Raw genomic sequence first — 17,473 nt, forward strand, 5'->3', positions numbered from 1 at the left:
CTCAGATGTATGTTCCAGGAAATTTAACCCCTTTTTTCCTGTTTATAATAGATATTGTGTGAGACCTGAAGGAATGCTGATATAGGGAAATCCAAACTGAGTGAGTAAGAAGTATAGGTATTTTTATTAATTAGGTCTAGGGACCACATGGAGGTTTCATTGTACTAGTAGTTGAGGGAGTTTCCTAATTTCAGTAGGTAAGTGTGCAACAATTCATGCTGCCCAATTTGTGAGGTATCCATTGCAGATCCCTCTATCCATTGTTTTTTATCCCATTGAAAATCCCAATGGTATTATGCCACTTGGAGTCAGTATAAATCAGTTTTTAGACTAACTAAAAACTCATACTGCTTAAAAACATTTGTTTTCTAGTAACTTCCAGGTATTTTGAACATGAAGAAATGTATGTGATTTTTTTAAAAACTCTTTTTACGATGTATATATGAGAGTCACTGCTTGTAAATATGAAAATGTATTGGCCTATCTCTTACATTGGAATAAGACACAAATACATGTTTTATTTTGTTTTATTTTATTTATTCAAAGGCACATGTCACTAACTGTGCTTCACGTCATTGTTCATCTAGCAAATTTATACAGAAACCAAATTCTCATTGCCATCTTCCCAGATAATGTTCCAGAGTCATATTACAGCATCTTTTGGTTTTTGTTTTGTTTTTTATAACATGTAGTTCATGGAATATTTTCAATTTTAAATATTTTATTTTGCTTAAATTATTTAATGCAGTTTTAACATTTACCCTTCTGCACTTGAAATTCTAATAAACTGTGTCTTGCATTTGCTTCAGTTTGTACAAGGCCAATTAGACAGAACTTCTTTGACCTACCTATTATTTATGGAGCTTTTCCCCCTTTCGGAACAGTAACTGTCAGTGTATTTTAGACCAGTGCAGTGGAAAATAATACCATGGGAAATGTTGAGTCACTTTAGATTATATTTTGCCACTTATTTTTTTCTGGGAACACTCTAAGTGCTTCCTCTTGATAGAATACTTTATAAGATTTGCATTAGAATACTGATTATAAATGGGAAAAATTCTCTTGAAGTGCTTTACATATGGATGATCTGATTCGATATATAATTTTACATTTGGAAAAAATACTGCATATGGCTACTCCTTATTCAAGGTAGTAGTGGATGAATTCTCTCAATAGTCATGCTATAATCCAAATAATTAATTATAAGTAGCCTCCCTGAGATGTAATTATTCATATTCTTAAAGACAAGGATATAATTAAATGCTTTAAGGGAGCAGGATCTCCAGATCCCCATACCAACTCATTTGTAAAACACTTTTCAGGTGAACAGTATAGAACATTTTTCTAAAAGTATTATCTACAAGAGGGCATAAAAATTAAATGTCTTTTGGCACAGACTAGTCTGCCATTTTGAAGATACAATTCCTGATGATATTGCCTAATTTCTTGTTCTCCATTGTGTTGTTCTTTTGACACCATGTTTTATACAGAAAACACTACTCAGTCAGAAGGACTTCTTGCTATTCAAACACAATAATATTGTTAAAATTCCAAGAGACTTTTTAGTAAAATAGAATGAAAATAACTTACTCTGTTGCGCTAAAATGTAGAAGTAGGTTTGGGTTTAGGAGTTTTATTAGTTAGCAAATGTAAATATAAATTTAACAGTATTCATAATGATAACAAAAGTAATAAGTCTTGCAGTCTGAAAAACATAACTAAATTATAATTCTAATTCTGCAAATTCATGTACAGTATAAGTTTTTAGGTTAGACTTTATACATAAAATAACTAGACACAAGTAAAACACCTCACAGCATAGCTTGAAAATCTGAAGTGGCCAACACAGATAAACCACATATAAGAGGATATGGCAAGTACCTTCAGAAAGCAGAATTTTAACTAAATAGTTAATTCAGAACTGACAGTCTCTGATCATTTTTTTTTAATAATTTAATGGGGGGAAAAAGAAGTGCAATATTTTTATAGTCCCCTTAAATTCATGTTGAATAGTTTATATTGTAACTGTTGTTGTTTCCCAAACTCCAGATGACAAGAGAATACAGAACTAAGAAACTAAGTGCCTTCTTTTTCAGTAGGGAATAAGCATCCATCTGAACAAAAGTAGGAGTAAATGAATCACACAAAATCATTTTTGGCCTTAGACACAGCCATTATGAAAAATAAATCTGTACATAGACACATTGTCTAAGTTTAATTATTATATTTTTTAAAAAAATAAAATTAATATCAGTCAAATTTTGAGGTTTTACAAGATAATAAATAGACTATCTTAGTCTCTGTTGGTGGAAAGAACACTTCATTAAAGTAGAAGAAAAACATATGGATGCTCTGTTATAAATAGCACTGAAGATAAAATATGCACTCGCATTTCTCTTTTATAAAATTATCCTAAGCTTCTGTTCTATCAAACAGAGCTTTCTCAGCAGAATTTGAGTTACCACTAGAAAACAGGAAGGGTGTAAGAAATGATAATAAGACTATACATGGCACTCAGTGCCAGGGTTTAGTTGACATGGTTGGTGGTGTTCAGTCAAAGGTTGGACTCTATGATCCCAGAGGTCTTTTTCAACCTAATTGATTCTGTGATTCTTTTACTGGCTTTTGTTTGCTCTAGTCATGAAAACTTGGCCACAGCTATTTTCAGTACTTTCACAAATCAAAAAGCAAAGACAGGTCAGAATGGAAAATAAAATGTCTCTGGTGAGATAACTTGCCACATTTTATAAAAGCAGATGTATTCTGGCCATGTATATTTGTCCATCTTTCTTGATTCTGAAAAGTATTTAACTATACTGTCAATATATATTAAGCATACTACACTGAAATATGTTTAATATTAAATTTACATGAAATAGGACTTAAAACATACAGTTATATATCAGTCTTGTCAAAATATACAAAAACCATTACAAAATGACTGAAAAGTCAATGACTTATTGCATCCAAATGTGCCTTGAAATGTAATATATGCTCAAAATGTCTTTTTCCACATCAACATTTATTTATATCACAGTAGATAATATTTTAAGGGCTCTGCAGTTTTTTTTAATGAACTTCACATGAAAATATTAAGGGACCTGCTCTGAGTGTCTCAAAACATCCACATTAGTTGCAAGTTATCACACTGCTTTTTTCAAAACTGCTATAAAATATTGTATTAAGATTTATTCAAGGAAACAGACTGATAAAAAGCAAGAGTTACTTCAAGGAACAGGCTTCTCCTAGGTTAAGTGCCATAAATGCTAGGAGCTAAGCAAAGAAAGGAGCGTACTCTCAGGCTTGTTGGCAAACCCTAAATAAATACGAAATTTTTTTTTAAATAAACACTTCTATATGAATTCTATCAAATTTGGAGTCAATGAAAGGTAGGCAATTCTTTTCAGATTAATTATTTTTCCTCAAGGAAATTTTTGTTATTTCCTTTGCTGTTTTTATATTAAATTAAATAAAATATGGTAAATTAAGCAATGAACATACTGAGAGTTCAAGTCTCTTCTGGTTCTTCAGAGGCAGAAATTTCAAATTACTACAAACAACTAACCTGTGAGGTTTTTTGCTTGTTTGGGATTTTTGGGCTTTTTTGGTTTGTTTTTTTTTTAATAGGATGACTAATAAGGGCAACAGCTATCAAAAATTACAAATAGATATATTTAAATTAAGCTTAGGGAAATAGTTAATAAAATAACTGGAGACTGAAACTGAGATATTACAGAAGTTGGTTTTAATTCTAATTGGCCATTTTCAGTCCCTCTTCAAATAGTAACCACTCGGTCATGTATCCAGGCCTCCTATATGAACATTCTGTCCAACTGATGAACCCAGATATCTGAAAGCAACTTTACAATTACTGCTGTCACTTTTTAAATGAAAAGGTCATGCAGGCAATATCTCCTAACTCAAACTGTCTTGTCTTAATTTCATATTTAGTGTAAATAACATGACAAAAGGTGCAATTTTTGCATAGCTTTCTTTTGGACAGCCCAGACCACAAATCTGGCTGTAAAAGGCAGGAATTATCTCTATTTTCCTGCCTCCTTAAGATCTCTCCTTTGCTGCAGAAATGTTCCTGTTGAGCATTGACCATAGTGTAGGGTTCCTTAAATGCAGAACTGAAGTTTTTAGAACACAGATCACTGAAACTCATTTAGTTGGCATAAACTACATTCTGACTAATCATAAGATGTGGTGGTAGTTATTTTAGTAACTATAACAAAAAGCAGCATATCCCCAAGTTTACTATTCTATGTACTAGTAATAATATATTAAAAGATAAGAAGAATGCATTAAAAAGTTAGGAAAAATACAGATAAATGCATTTACTGTTTTCCAGAGTTTAATAAAGAAAAAGGAAACAGAAATGCAGAAATGTATGTTAAAGTAATGTGTTATCATTTGAAACAGCTTCTCCCCATTTACTGATTTTTTTTTAATTGCTTGAATTTCATATAGTCCTTTCCTAAAGAAAAAAAACATTATTCACATTACATGTTGTAAAGCTGAGAACAGAGTGCCCCGTGCTGAAGGTCCCTTCCTGTGACTGGCACTCAGAGAAAGTGCCCATTAACTCATCTCTGCTCAGTGGACAACTTCAGTAGCTTGAAGGAAGCAAAGAACTATTGATCTTTATTACATGCCAAGTAGTTGCTGTTATGACGACTTATGTTAGAAAATAAGAATAGCCTAAACCTGGTAGTTCTGGGAAGCCTACTCTGAGGACTTACAAGATGGGTGGATGGAAAGAGCATTTGTACATTTAAGTTTTGTCTATGATAGTTCAGTAAATCATTGCTTTCTATAAAATAAAAAATATTCTAATCCACTGTCCTGTTCTCAGAAAACATTTCCAAGTCTACTAGACTGACTGACCCAATCCTTTGAATTGCTTTAATTTTCCATCTTTCTTCTGCTGCTCAAAGCAACCAGATGGTCTGAATAGCTTCTTTCCCGTTTGCACAGCAACGTATATGCCTACTACAAGATGAAACAAGTTTCCTGCTGAGGAACTGAAGCAGTAGTTAGCTGTCCTCAGCTGGAAGGATACCTCATTAGATTCTGTAATATTAAATCTGATAGATGATGGGAAACCTGTTACAGCTTTGGAAGGGGACAGAAATGCATAGAAATTATTGCTAATTATTTTTACTTGCCTTTAATAGGGAGAGCGCTGTACAGCTAAAATACTATTGACTTCATTTATTCATTACTACAAAAAATTATTTCTGCACCTAATAAAGTGAACTTGTGCTTTAGTTCTGGTGGTTTTGTCCTTGCAAGACAAAGGTGTGCATACAGTAATTCATTGTATTAATTTTCTACACTAACTATTTACCATCCTAAGCTAAGAAATATGGAGACAGGACTGGTTTGGTGTCCTTCAATGAGCATGCTAAGTACTGCACTCATACCTCTTTCCTTTATCAACTAGTTTATCTGTTGGTGGACACATTTTGTCTGCAAGGTAATTTTATACTGACATTTTGAATTTCTGAAGATTTTAATCTCTGGTCAAGTGTTAGTGTGACATATGAAGTTGAGTAATTACATCTGGAGTATAATTTATATGTAAAATGAACTGATGGTGACTGGAAAACTATACACATTCAGATAAACTGTATTGCTTCTCAGAGTAAAAAAGGATTTTTCCTAGGTCAGTGTAAAGTGGACACAGGAAACTATTGCTAGGGTGGCAGTAAATATATTTCCATCCAGTAAAGACTAAGGAAGCAATGCAACATCATATAGGGTGCTGGTGATAAACCTCTTCCACATTCCCTGCAGTTATTTTCTTGAAGAAAAAAGCGTTCAGGAATCACATAGCAACGGGGGGAGGGGGGAAATTATCACCTACAGTGGCATATCAATACAGTCCAAGAGAAGGATGAACCTGGTCTCAGCTGGAACCAAAACTGGGGCCTTATTAAGCCTAATTCTTTAAAATTCATCCCGTGGGTTGTGTCATTCACCTTAACTCATTTAGACTTTCCTGAAGTCAGTCTTCCGTATTGCTGTTTTTAAGGTATGTAGAATTTCCTATCCAGAGAGTTCTGTCACATTAAGGCAATAATAAAATACAACTTATGCATTCCCTTTTTTATATGGATATGGGCAAACTTCTTCAGAAATTCATGGTGTTCCAAAAATTCAACCTGATGCTCTTGCTGAAATACTGCCATGGCATTGTAGAATCACTCTAGATAGAAACAACATTTGAGATCACTGAGTCCAACCACTAACCCAAGCACTAACAATTCCACCACTAAACCACATCCCATGTATGTGTGCATCTAAGACACTGGTGATCAGATTATTTTATTTATAACCTTCAGAACAAGCTTAGCTTTAAACTTTTATCATTGTGCTTTTTAGTCAATACCTTGAGATTGTATTTGAGCCTTTTTCATATTCTTTTGAGCTGTATTGTTCTGCAGGAAAGACCTGACCCTAGCAGAACACAAATTATGATTTTCACAGATGAAATAATTACATTTGTATTACATACAGACTGAAAGAATAAATCTATTTTTTTAGCATCATTTAGTGCTTTCAAATAGTCACTTTTCATTAGGGCAGTGACAGACATTTGTTTCAAAATGTTCTAGGGAACAGTTATCCAAGAGATTAAATAATAAAGTAAAACTTGCATTAAGAATTGAATTACAGGTTCATTACAGCCTAATACATAATTATTAATTGGAATTAAAGACATTCTTTTGTTTGGAAAGGAAAGATAGAAGTATTTGACACACTGAAAGCATCAGCATGAAGGTAAGGCACCATGCCAAATGCAGACAGAAATATTAATAATATGCTACTGACACTTATTTTTATTCTAATAGAGAACCTTGTTTGTCCAAGCTGTTTGAAAATAGTCTGTGCACTTTGTATTTCACTACACACTCTTGTGTTATTATTGTTTGCATTTCCTAGTCTATTTAAATCAACTGAATGTCAAGGAAAGCATAATTATTGAGGGCACCATGTGCACTTGATGCTACTAAGACTAATTTTAAATATATCCTGGATATTTTCATTACTTTGTTTTTTTCATGAAAAACAAACTTTGATTTATTTAAATGAACACAAGTGTTTGATAGGAACATATTTCAATATTCTGTGTTCTTCGTCTCTATCCAGATAAAAGAGGATTTTATATATTATGTCTTATTAGGCTTGAGAGTCTGTTCCAAAAAATAACTAATAGATGAACACATACAATTAACAAACACATTAGTCTTGTGGCCAGAGTACAAATGATGCTATTGGTGCGTGTAACAAAGCAATATGGAGGATGTTTCAGTGACTATAATACAATTCTTATCAGTCAAGAAACATTGCTGGAAATGCAGTACAGAAGTATTCATCACATGATATTTTTTCTGTGAGAAGCTGTAGTTCATCTTTTGAATGACACCATTCAACTGACTTAGAACACAAAGTTTTCCTAGCTTCCTGAGCAGGCAGACTCCACAGCAGCAGTCCCTGCTCAGTTTCTAGGCACTTGGGACATTTGTCATATCTTTTCTGACCCATTCTTTATTGTCTTATCTAACTAATAGACTCCATTATGGTTACTAAGAGCCTTCCAAACAGATACTCTTCAACCAGAAGTTGTGAGTTAACAGAGTTCTGCACATTGTAGTTTTCAGTGATTTTTTTTTTTCCATTCCCCTTACTTGACGAGAATAATAAAAGATGAAAAAAGGGGAAAAAAACAATTGTATTTGTTGCACCAATATCCATTCATTCCATGGTCCCAGTCTCCTGTGATGAAATCTAACATTGTCTCTTATGGCTTCTTCCCATTCTTTTTGTTTAAATTATCTAAAATACAGTGGTCAAGATTACTAATGATGAAAACTGTACTTTCTCCATTTTTTTTCTGCACACTTCAGAATTATTTGGATCCAAAGACAGCATTTATTTTGTTTGGGGCGTTTGATGCTTTTTCAACCTAAGTACTTGTATTTGTTGAGAACAGCAGAAGATATCTCTTTATGGCTCTAGTACTGTTTGCAGCAACTTTAATTGAAGAAAGCTGAAAATCAAAAGGTGATCATTAGTCACACAGATTTTTCAGACAGTTATCTATAAATTCAACCATGTATTGTAAAACTTTATTCTTCGCGAGATCTGAAGAATATCTTAGGAAATGGAGCAGGCATTCACTGCATTTAACTGCTCCCCTTGGGCAAAATGTCCTTCTCACTCTTGTAACTAAAATGCAGAGGGTTCAGTCTAAGAAGAGGAGGTTAGGGTGAACTAGGAGTTAGAAAAGGAAAGGGCTGACCTCTTGTTATACCTGGCTGTTTCTTTACAGTAAGTTGTCATTATTGCATGGGCATCAAGTTTTGTGAGGAACTTTAGGTCAAGAACCCTTGCAACACCCAGTAGTCTCTATAAATTCTTGCAGCGCTGTTGGGGTTTAAGTACATTCTGTGTTAGTACTGGTCCCATGCTAATTTCCTTTAATTTATCCAATGCAATTTAAGCATTTTATCCCCTAAGCCTTCAGGGTAAGGTAGTATGTGGAAATTCCTCAAGAAGTATGAGACGAAAAAAAAAATCAAAATTCTTTACATTCTAGATTAACAAAAAATTTATTTCTTAAAGACATACAACAAAAAAATAAAAGCACTTTGTTGGCACTTTGTATAACTGAAGTCTGAGAAAGTCTAAAGTCTATTTTTGTTAGGAAAGAACATTTGTTTTTCCACACTTGAGAATGATAGTTTGATTGACGTTGAGCATGTAATGGACACAAAAGCAACAGAGGAGACAGTTTCCTACTTTGCATTTAAATATGAACAAGTATGAACTCATAACTCTTGACTGCTGGAACTGGTTAGGGAAACTATCTCTCATCCTGCCTGAGCTCAAGAATTCTTGATATTTCTAAATGCATTCTTATTCCCCAGCTTGAAAATGTACTTAATGTAAATTAATCTAAGTACATAAATATTCTACTCCATGTTTTGCTGTTACATGCCTCAGACATTTACTTTGGTCTTTATGCAGTAACCCTGTTACTGTGGGTTTTAGAATCAGCAATCACAAGTTTGGGGCTGTTTCCTGGGACTCTGCATATAGCTTTGGTTTCCACTGTTCCAGAATAACAAATTTCTGTTGTAGGCACTTGCAGAGAAAAACTACTAGACTAATCAAATGGATTCCATTTTTTAGCCTAATGAGAAAAAAAGTCTAAAGTCCTAAGTTTGCTCTCCTAAAATACCTAGCACATAAACCCCAAGGAAACAGAAGGCATTGTCATGCTTGAAGTATTTTTTCTTATAACAGCTCTTTTATTCAAATATCATTACATCATGTACTGCTTTGGCTTAGTAAATCTAGTGAATTATTAAAGGCATTGGTCCTCTATGGCAGTTGTATATATAAAAGAAAATCAATATAATCACTTGGGTTAATTCAGCACTTGGGTTAATCAAAGTCAGAAAGCTGTATTTGACAGGTGATGGATCATTTCTTATAACTTGAAGCATTATTTTAAAAAGGCTTGATAAAATCAGAGTTCAGACCAAGAAAACCTACAGGCAAAAACCTCTTAATGAACCTGAGTTTTCTTTTCAGAGTACCAAAACCAGAATCAAACACCTCCAAAATTGCCCCTGCAAGCTTGTGTAAACAGCAATAGAAAAATTATTACTGAGTACTGAATTATTACTTGTTAGCACTGAGTCAATGTCTAGCTTTTAAGTTTCGCATGGTTCACTAACTTCTTTGTTTCCTGTGTGTGTTGAATTTTTCTCTCCACAGAGATCTGCCTTTTGACCAAAGGCCGTCGAACTGCCAGTGTAAGAGCAGACACATACTGTCGCCTGTATTCCCTCTCAGTGGACAATTTCAACGAGGTCCTGGAAGAGTACCCCATGATGAGAAGGGCCTTCGAAACAGTGGCAATTGATAGGCTAGACAGGATAGGTATTTATTTTTTTCTATATGCTTAATTCTTAAAACCTTTCTGCATTTTCTTTTCCTTGAGTTGCATGATAAAATGCCACTCTTAAAAATGAAAACTCCTGTCCATAAGTTTTGTTTGTTATACAGCAGTAAATGTTTTGTTGATCTATACATAACACTTGTGCCAACATGAAATTTTGCAATCTCACTTTTAAATAATAAAAACCATGAAGTTTTAGAAAGTTTTCATACTCTTCTAAGCATAGTTTTCATACTCTTCTAAGCATATTTTTCATACTTTAATTATCATTAGTATTATTTATTAGTCCTGTAGATTTCTTTTGCTGCCTTCAGCACTTGATAGGATTTATGCTGTTTCATCAGCTGTAGGTGACATTTTCCTAAATAAATTGCTTAGAGATGACATCTATAATTCTGGGAAGAGCTAAAGCCTCTCAGCACTCACAAACTCCTTGTTTGTTGAAGTGAATTAATCCTTTGCAGTAGGGCTCTCATTTTCCTCACAACATGGGCACTGCTAGCTTTGATGGCTGCACACTGGCATTGCTCAGATCTGCTTGCAATCAGAAAAGCAGGCCAACAACATCCAAGTGAAAGGCAGAAATGTACGGCAGATTATCAAAACAGGGGGTGTGAAGTTGCCATCGTGCATCCCAATATTCTGGACCTCTCTGATAGGACACAGTAGGCAAAATATATGGTCTTTGGTCAGGAGAATTGCACTCTGATTATCGACACTGGTTTTAAAAGGCAGCTGTGAAAAAACTCACAACTTCACAATAAAATTCCAGTGTAAAGATTTCTCTGCATCCCTCTTTCTCAATACTTGTAGTTTCTTCGAAATTAAACCAAAAAGAATTGCAAGGAAGTGTCGTGCTGCCTGTTCTAAGCCGAAGATGTGATTTGGAAAAAAGTATCTTTTCTTTAATATACCAAAAAGAATTGCAATACAGGTATACAGGTTTCTAATTTTAATAGAGGTGTTTTAGTATTCTGCAGATTGTGAGCACTCCATGCATTAAACTCTTAAAATTTGTCTCTTGAGACTCTCTGAAAATGTAGTCCAACTCTAAGTAATAGGTGCTTGAATAATATTAGCAGTAAAGTCCAGTCCACTTGGGAATAGCAATCCCATCTGAAGTGTTTTATCAAAAAAAAAAAAAAAAATGGAGCAATTGAGTGCCATTGTGTTCCTGTGCATCTGATGACTCAGACAGAATAGCGTCTACATCCTGCAAACACTGGAACCCATCAAGCAGACATTAGGATGCAGTGTACAGCAGTCTTTATTGTGCAAGCAGGTTGTCACATTAGCCATAAGTTCATATGAGTTCACATTTAAAAGGATGATTTCTTGTCAATTGGTGGCCACTGGTTACTAATGTCTAGTTATTACTTCCCAGGAATGTGCTAGATGGCAGGTGTATTTATGTTATGTAACAGCTCAGTGGAAATCTGGTTTTGCAATGAACAGAGAAAGATGATGTAGATGCAGAGCACGGTAACTCTTACTGTAAGTTGCTCAGTAAATTGCCATTCTTACATGTAATTGCAGTAAAATCAGTAAACTGCAAGTGAAGAGGCACATAAAGTCCAAGCATCTAAGTGCAGGGGTCTTACAGGAGCCCGCTGTGCTGGTGCGGGGAGGGGATGTAGGGCTGCAGGTGGAGGCAGCCATGGGGAGCTGTGACCAGCGTGGGCCACTGTGGCAGTGCCCGAGTGGCGCAGTCCCCTCCTGCACTGGGCTGGGGCGGAGCAGGGGCCTTAGTTCAGCCACCCCGGTGCCTGCCGAGGCTTTTACAATACACAGCACCCAGTGCTGGGTGCTGAAACACAAAGCCAGAGTGGGGCTCTGCCGCCTGTGCCTCAGGATCACTAACTCTTCTGCCTCTCTGTGAAGGGAAGAAGAACTCAATCCTCCTGCAGAAGTTCCAGAAAGACCTCAACACCGGCGTTTTCAACAATCAGGAGAACGAGATCCTGAAGCAGATCGTGAAGCACGACAGGGAGATGGTGCAGACCATCGCCCCGGTGAGCCTGCAGCAAATGCCGGCCCTCAACTCCAGCACCTCGGCCTCGTCCTCGCGCGGCCGGACGCAGTCGCCGCCCGTGTACAGCACCAGCAGCCTCTCCCACGGGAACCTGCACTCCCCCTCGCCCAGCACGCAGACGCCCCAGCAGGCTGCCGTCATCCTCTCGCCCTGCTCCTACACCACAGCCGTCTGCAGTCCGCCGGTACAGAGCCCGCTGGCCGGCCGAACTTTCCAGTACGCCTCGCCCACCGCCTCGCAGCTCTCCCTGATGCAGCAGCAGCAGCAGCAGCCGCAGCCGCAGCAGCCGCCGCCACAAGCGTCCCAGCAGCCCCCCGGCGCGGCGCGGAAGAACGAGGTGCACAAGAGCACCCAGGCCCTCCACAACACCAACCTGACGCGGGAGGTGCGGCCGCTCTCGGCCTCGCAGCCCTCGCTGCCCCACGAGATCTCCACGCTGATCGCCAGGCCTCACCCCACCGTGGGCGAGTCCCTCGCCTCCCTCCCGCAGCCCGCCCCGGGTCCCGGCGTGCCCCCGGCCGGCCGCGCCTCCGTCCCGCAGCGGGTCTCGCTCTTCCGACAGATGTCCTCGGGAGCCATTCCCCCGAACCGGGGGGCCGCGCCGCCCGCTGCTCCCCTGCAAAGGGATTCTTCCACAGTCTTAAGCACAGAGCCCGAGGGAGACAAACCGCGTTTCGCCTCAAACTTATGATCCCTGATGACTGTGAGCAACAGACTTTCAACAAACCGAGCACCATCCTCCGAACTGTTGTAGCCTGTTTCCTAATGTTCCCCAGCAGTCTACTATGAGAAAAATACTTTAGACAGCTTTGCCCTATGTAACGAATGTAAAAATTATATATGTATATGTATATACATATATATGTATACATATATATATTAAAAGAATTAAAAAAACTTGTTTGAATTCATGTCTTCCTTCCTCTCAACCATTAAAGAAAATTAAATTTAGCTGTAATGTTTTTAATGTGTTGACTTCAAAATCAGCCTAAGAGCTGTTCTCTGTCTAGGGGATCTGCTATTTTCATTATTGTCAACACAATAACAAACTTCAAACAAGTATATAAAAAAAAAAAAAAAAGAAAAAAATCAATTTAACTAACAAGTAACACGTAGCACTGACCAAGTGATATTCTGAAACCTGTGTTATTTCATTTATTGCGTATATGATGTTAATTTCTTGTGAAGAATTCAGTTGTTATTTTGCATTACATTTCATATGTTAGCACCATCCATTTGGATTTAGATTGGAAAAGCATTATATTGCAAACATCTGCAGTCTAAAGGGTGGCACTAGCACTCCTCTGGATAGGTTGTAACCTCATGACATGTCAACCCTTCTGTTGTTTAAGAAAATTGGGTGGACTTTGATCTTCATATTGCTAAAGACTTTTACAAAGACTAAATATTGCCATTGTAAATAACTTTTTAGAACCAAGCAAAAATAGCTGCTGTGTGGTGTACCATTGCAAGGTCTTTGTTTAGGAATTTAGGTTCCGCTTTTCACTTCAAAATTTACAGTTTTAAAATTTGTTAAAGCTAAGTGCAACACAACTGTTAAATTGTAATGCAATGGCTTAAAACCTATGGTGTTACTTTTACATGCAATGTTTTATGCAAAATTGTACGCTTGATCCTGCAAACCGCTTGTACTTCACCAGTACCATCACTTTTCTTCTTCTTGCCCTCAATAGCATCTGAGAATATTCCATGCATGCTTTGGAAAAAAAAAAAAAGACGATAAAATAGGTTTGGTCAGTAGGAAAAGGCTTTATGGTATCTTAGAAAATAATAACCATTCATTAATTGTGTCTACCTTAAAATTCCTATAATGCTGACTTTGAATCTCTGGTTTAAGTCTAGAAGTGAGGTTTTTCATTTAAAAGATTATTTGTAAACCACAGCTTGATTTAGACTTTCAGGTGCTTTCTGTGTCTTCACTGTAGTTTTGTAGTTGACTGTGGTGTTAATTTACAAAAATAAATATAATATAGCATCAAGTCTGTCTGGAAATGCACGATTTGCTCTGTGTATATTGTAATTAAATGGTTAGTATATCCTAAGGCATGTAGTGTCAAACATAGCCCATAGGTATGAGGTTTATTATTTTTTATGTCTTCAAAACAGAAAGGAAATGGTGACAGAAAGCAGGGTTAAAGCATACTGTTTTGTGAACATTTTGTTTTGTTTGCTCAAACCTTCACATTATCTTATCCAGAAAAAAAAATTCGTAATCATTTGTGCCTGATTTGTCACATTAAATAGAGATTGAGACTAAATGTGTCATAATTCAACTCATTAAAAATCAGCATTATGGATATGATATAAGCATATATTCTGTTCCTTAAAACCAGGCTGATTCATGTTAAGGAAGTGAATGCAAAGGAGTTCTCTTTCCATTAATGCTGAATTTAACGATGCATGGAAAAATTAAATAACATCACAAACTACTAATGCAGTGAATCCAGATGTACTTGAGAGCCAAGTAAAATATACTAAAGCTAACAGAGCTTGAGCCTATGCTGCCTGTTATACGTTTTACTAAAGTGGTACATCAAATAAAATTTTTAAAAAATCTTCTTTTTTTTTTTTTTTGCTGACTCACACTCACCAGTAAAAATCGATGTAATTAACCCACTAACATGCTGCTGCCATTAATTTAAGTGACCTGGAGTGGAAATGGGGAAATGATTGTTTAAAAAGTGTCTCAAACATTATGGATACGCTGCAAGACCATTTATTTATCAGTAAAATACCCCTTATATTATTTTAATGCTAACAAATTCTGTCAGTTAACTAAGATCATGTACTGATCTTGAAAACTGTTTAAGGTTTACATTTAATAGGAGAAATGGGGTTAGTAGCAAAATATTTTTATATATATTTTTATTTTATTTTAAGCACTATGAAGAAATATTAATTCACATGGTCTTTCAGTGAAACCATAAATAATTTTTAATGACTTTGTAATAGAGTGGACAATATCTAGGATTTGTATGTTAATTAAAAAAAAATGGTACAGGGTATAAAATTATATACGTATATATATATGTATGTATGAATGTATATATACTTAGATTAAGAAACAAATGACTCACATTCCTGTAATATAAAGGTCCATTGCTAGTTTCAGAAGTGACCTATTTTCTCTGTACATAAGTAAGCCCATAAGTATGAAATCTCACATCTGTACAAGTTGCAATGTATTAATGAAAAAAGGTTGGATCTTACTGCTGCTGGGAAGACTATAGGTCTGGTTCTTACAATAACTGTATGATCAGGGATGAGTTAGATTTTTTCTTTTGTCTTTGCTCAAAGCCATAAATAAACAAATATAAAAGATTATTAATAAATTGAAGAAAATATATAAAAAAAACCCCATGAATATTTTTTTGTTCCAATATCTTTATAACTGAGAAAGTTTTGCTTTAATATGGAAGAAGAATTGTTTGCTTATGTCTTTTCTTTATTCTGAGCCCAGAAGTGGTATGCACTAAGTATGGGGAGGTGGAGAGAAAACTGCCTTAGTCATTATGTACACTCTTGAAAGAAGGGGGCTTAGAAATTCAAGGATACTACCTTATTTACTCAACCAATTCCTAAACTATATATTCTCTTCAGATTAGAGAAATTAATTTCCCTACAAAACTTTCATTTAAGCAATTAATATTTATCTGTAATATTTTTAAAGTACAAATATTTGAAAATTGCATTTGTTTTTGTATAAAATATTAAATATCCCAGGAGAAAATCCCAAAGAGGTGTAAGTATAACTTAAGGAAACTGTATTCTGTCATATTTTCACTTCGTCTTACTGTGTGTGCCAATCCCAGATATACCTCTAAACTTGTGTATAATAGTTCAGATTTCAGGGGAACACTGATGTTCATTATTTTTATTTTAGGACATTGTAAATTAAAAAGCTTAGTGCATTCAAAGTAATAGCATATTATGTGTTTTACATTATCTTCGGTAGGATCAATAGAATCCTAGACTGATAAACTGATTTAAGCAAGCATGAGTAGTTGTATTTTCAGTTTGCACTCTAGAGTATATTGTGAATTCCTTTCACTGGTATTTAAATTTGGTTTTTTTACTTTGCATCACTAAGATATTGCTTCAGTCCGATGGTGGTCAATGAAGGGATTTTCAAAAATACTAGCATGACACTAGAAAAATCTTGTTTAGCAGCAACAGTTCAGTTCTCCTGTCTACATTTGACCACTGCACAAAGTATACTTTGCTCTTTGGTTCAGTCTTATTATTCCATACATGTTTGCGTGCAGAACCAAAAGAAACAAAGGATTGTTTTTAAGTGATATTTCATGTCCCAGTATATGGTATTGATGTGTATCTACACACCAATTTATGTATTTTTAAAATCTCTCCATTTTGAGTGTCTATATCTACCTCAGCTTACTTCCTACCTTATCTTGAAATGGAACCAAAGTAAATTTTATCTAAAAAGCAAACTTTCATGTCTTGATGCATGTCGTTAAGAGTTAAGCTTAATATTTCTATTTTCAAAATTTATTCATGAGTTCTCAAACCAATTTCAGTATTTCTATACATTTGCATTCATTTCTACTCTATAAGTGACATTGTCCAGTGAAGAAAAACATATTATTTTGATAATAAGATGTTAAATTTTTAAATGAGCCTGCAGTTCAACTGCTCTGGAAATATGCAGTGATGTTAGTAATTTCTGCTGTTCTTAAGTCCTCTGCTCATTCCAAAAAATTGTTACAATATAGGAACAGAAAGTGTTTGTTTACAAATCTTGGGTCTGAGCTACAAGCACTATCTGAACACTCTAAAAATTGGGTGTGCAAATTTATTTGTTTAGTGGATTTGGTCTTTTGTCTCCTTCCTTTTTCTTTTTAATTAGGGAAGAGTAAGAGCATTAATATTGCCCTAGAGCATGTCCTATGAGAAATACATGCTGTGAGTCTTGAATTGGTACATTTTTCACCAATAATCAGTACCCAGCACTCCTTTGCATACTTAGCACTAGAATGCTAGTGTGAATCCACCCTGGCTAGCCCAATGGACACCATCCAGATGGTATAATTTCTGATCCATGGTTACCTTTTTTCTCATCTCAGTGAAGACATATTAGTACTTTAACATGCAATATCTTAACAAGAGTGTGGTAGCACTGAATTTTTCAGGTCAAGATATAGGAGCATTAGAAAGAGAAAAACAGGGATATTAGAAAGAGAAAAGCAGTGATAGTAGACAAGCAGAGTATCCAACTAAATGAATTGATTTTAAATCTACCTGTGTATCTTCCATATACATTTTTAAATATTGCTGTCAATTCCATTAGATGGTTTAAGAGGTATTCCAGGTCAGGTGATCCTTGGACTATGAACTGATGGACTCAAGCACACATTTGAACTGAATCTAAACTTTTCCTCATCCTTGAAACTGTTCTTGTATGATGTTATTTCACCTGCTTG

At 35.6% G+C, this 17,473-nt stretch overlaps 1 protein-coding gene across 1 annotated transcript in view; it reads left to right on the forward strand.

Moving 5' to 3' along the window:
• Positions 1-16,546, forward strand: part of HCN1 (hyperpolarization activated cyclic nucleotide gated potassium channel 1) — a 202,429-nt gene extending 185,883 nt beyond the window's left edge. Inside the window, exons 7-8 of the mRNA XM_051804740.1 lie at positions 9,796-9,960; positions 11,861-16,546. Coding sequence (XP_051660700.1) covers positions 9,796-9,960; positions 11,861-12,702 — 1,007 coding nt within the window. The 3' untranslated portion in view covers positions 12,703-16,546. The remainder of the gene's footprint in view (positions 1-9,795; positions 9,961-11,860) is intronic.
• The last annotated feature ends 927 nt before the right edge of the window (positions 16,547-17,473 follow it).

The sequence above is a fragment of the Manacus candei genome, unplaced genomic scaffold (assembly GCF_025592945.1).
Source record: "Manacus candei isolate 608988 ecotype Guabito, Panama unplaced genomic scaffold, ASM2559294v1 h1tg000061l, whole genome shotgun sequence".
Taxonomy (NCBI): domain Eukaryota; kingdom Metazoa; phylum Chordata; class Aves; order Passeriformes; family Pipridae; genus Manacus; species Manacus candei.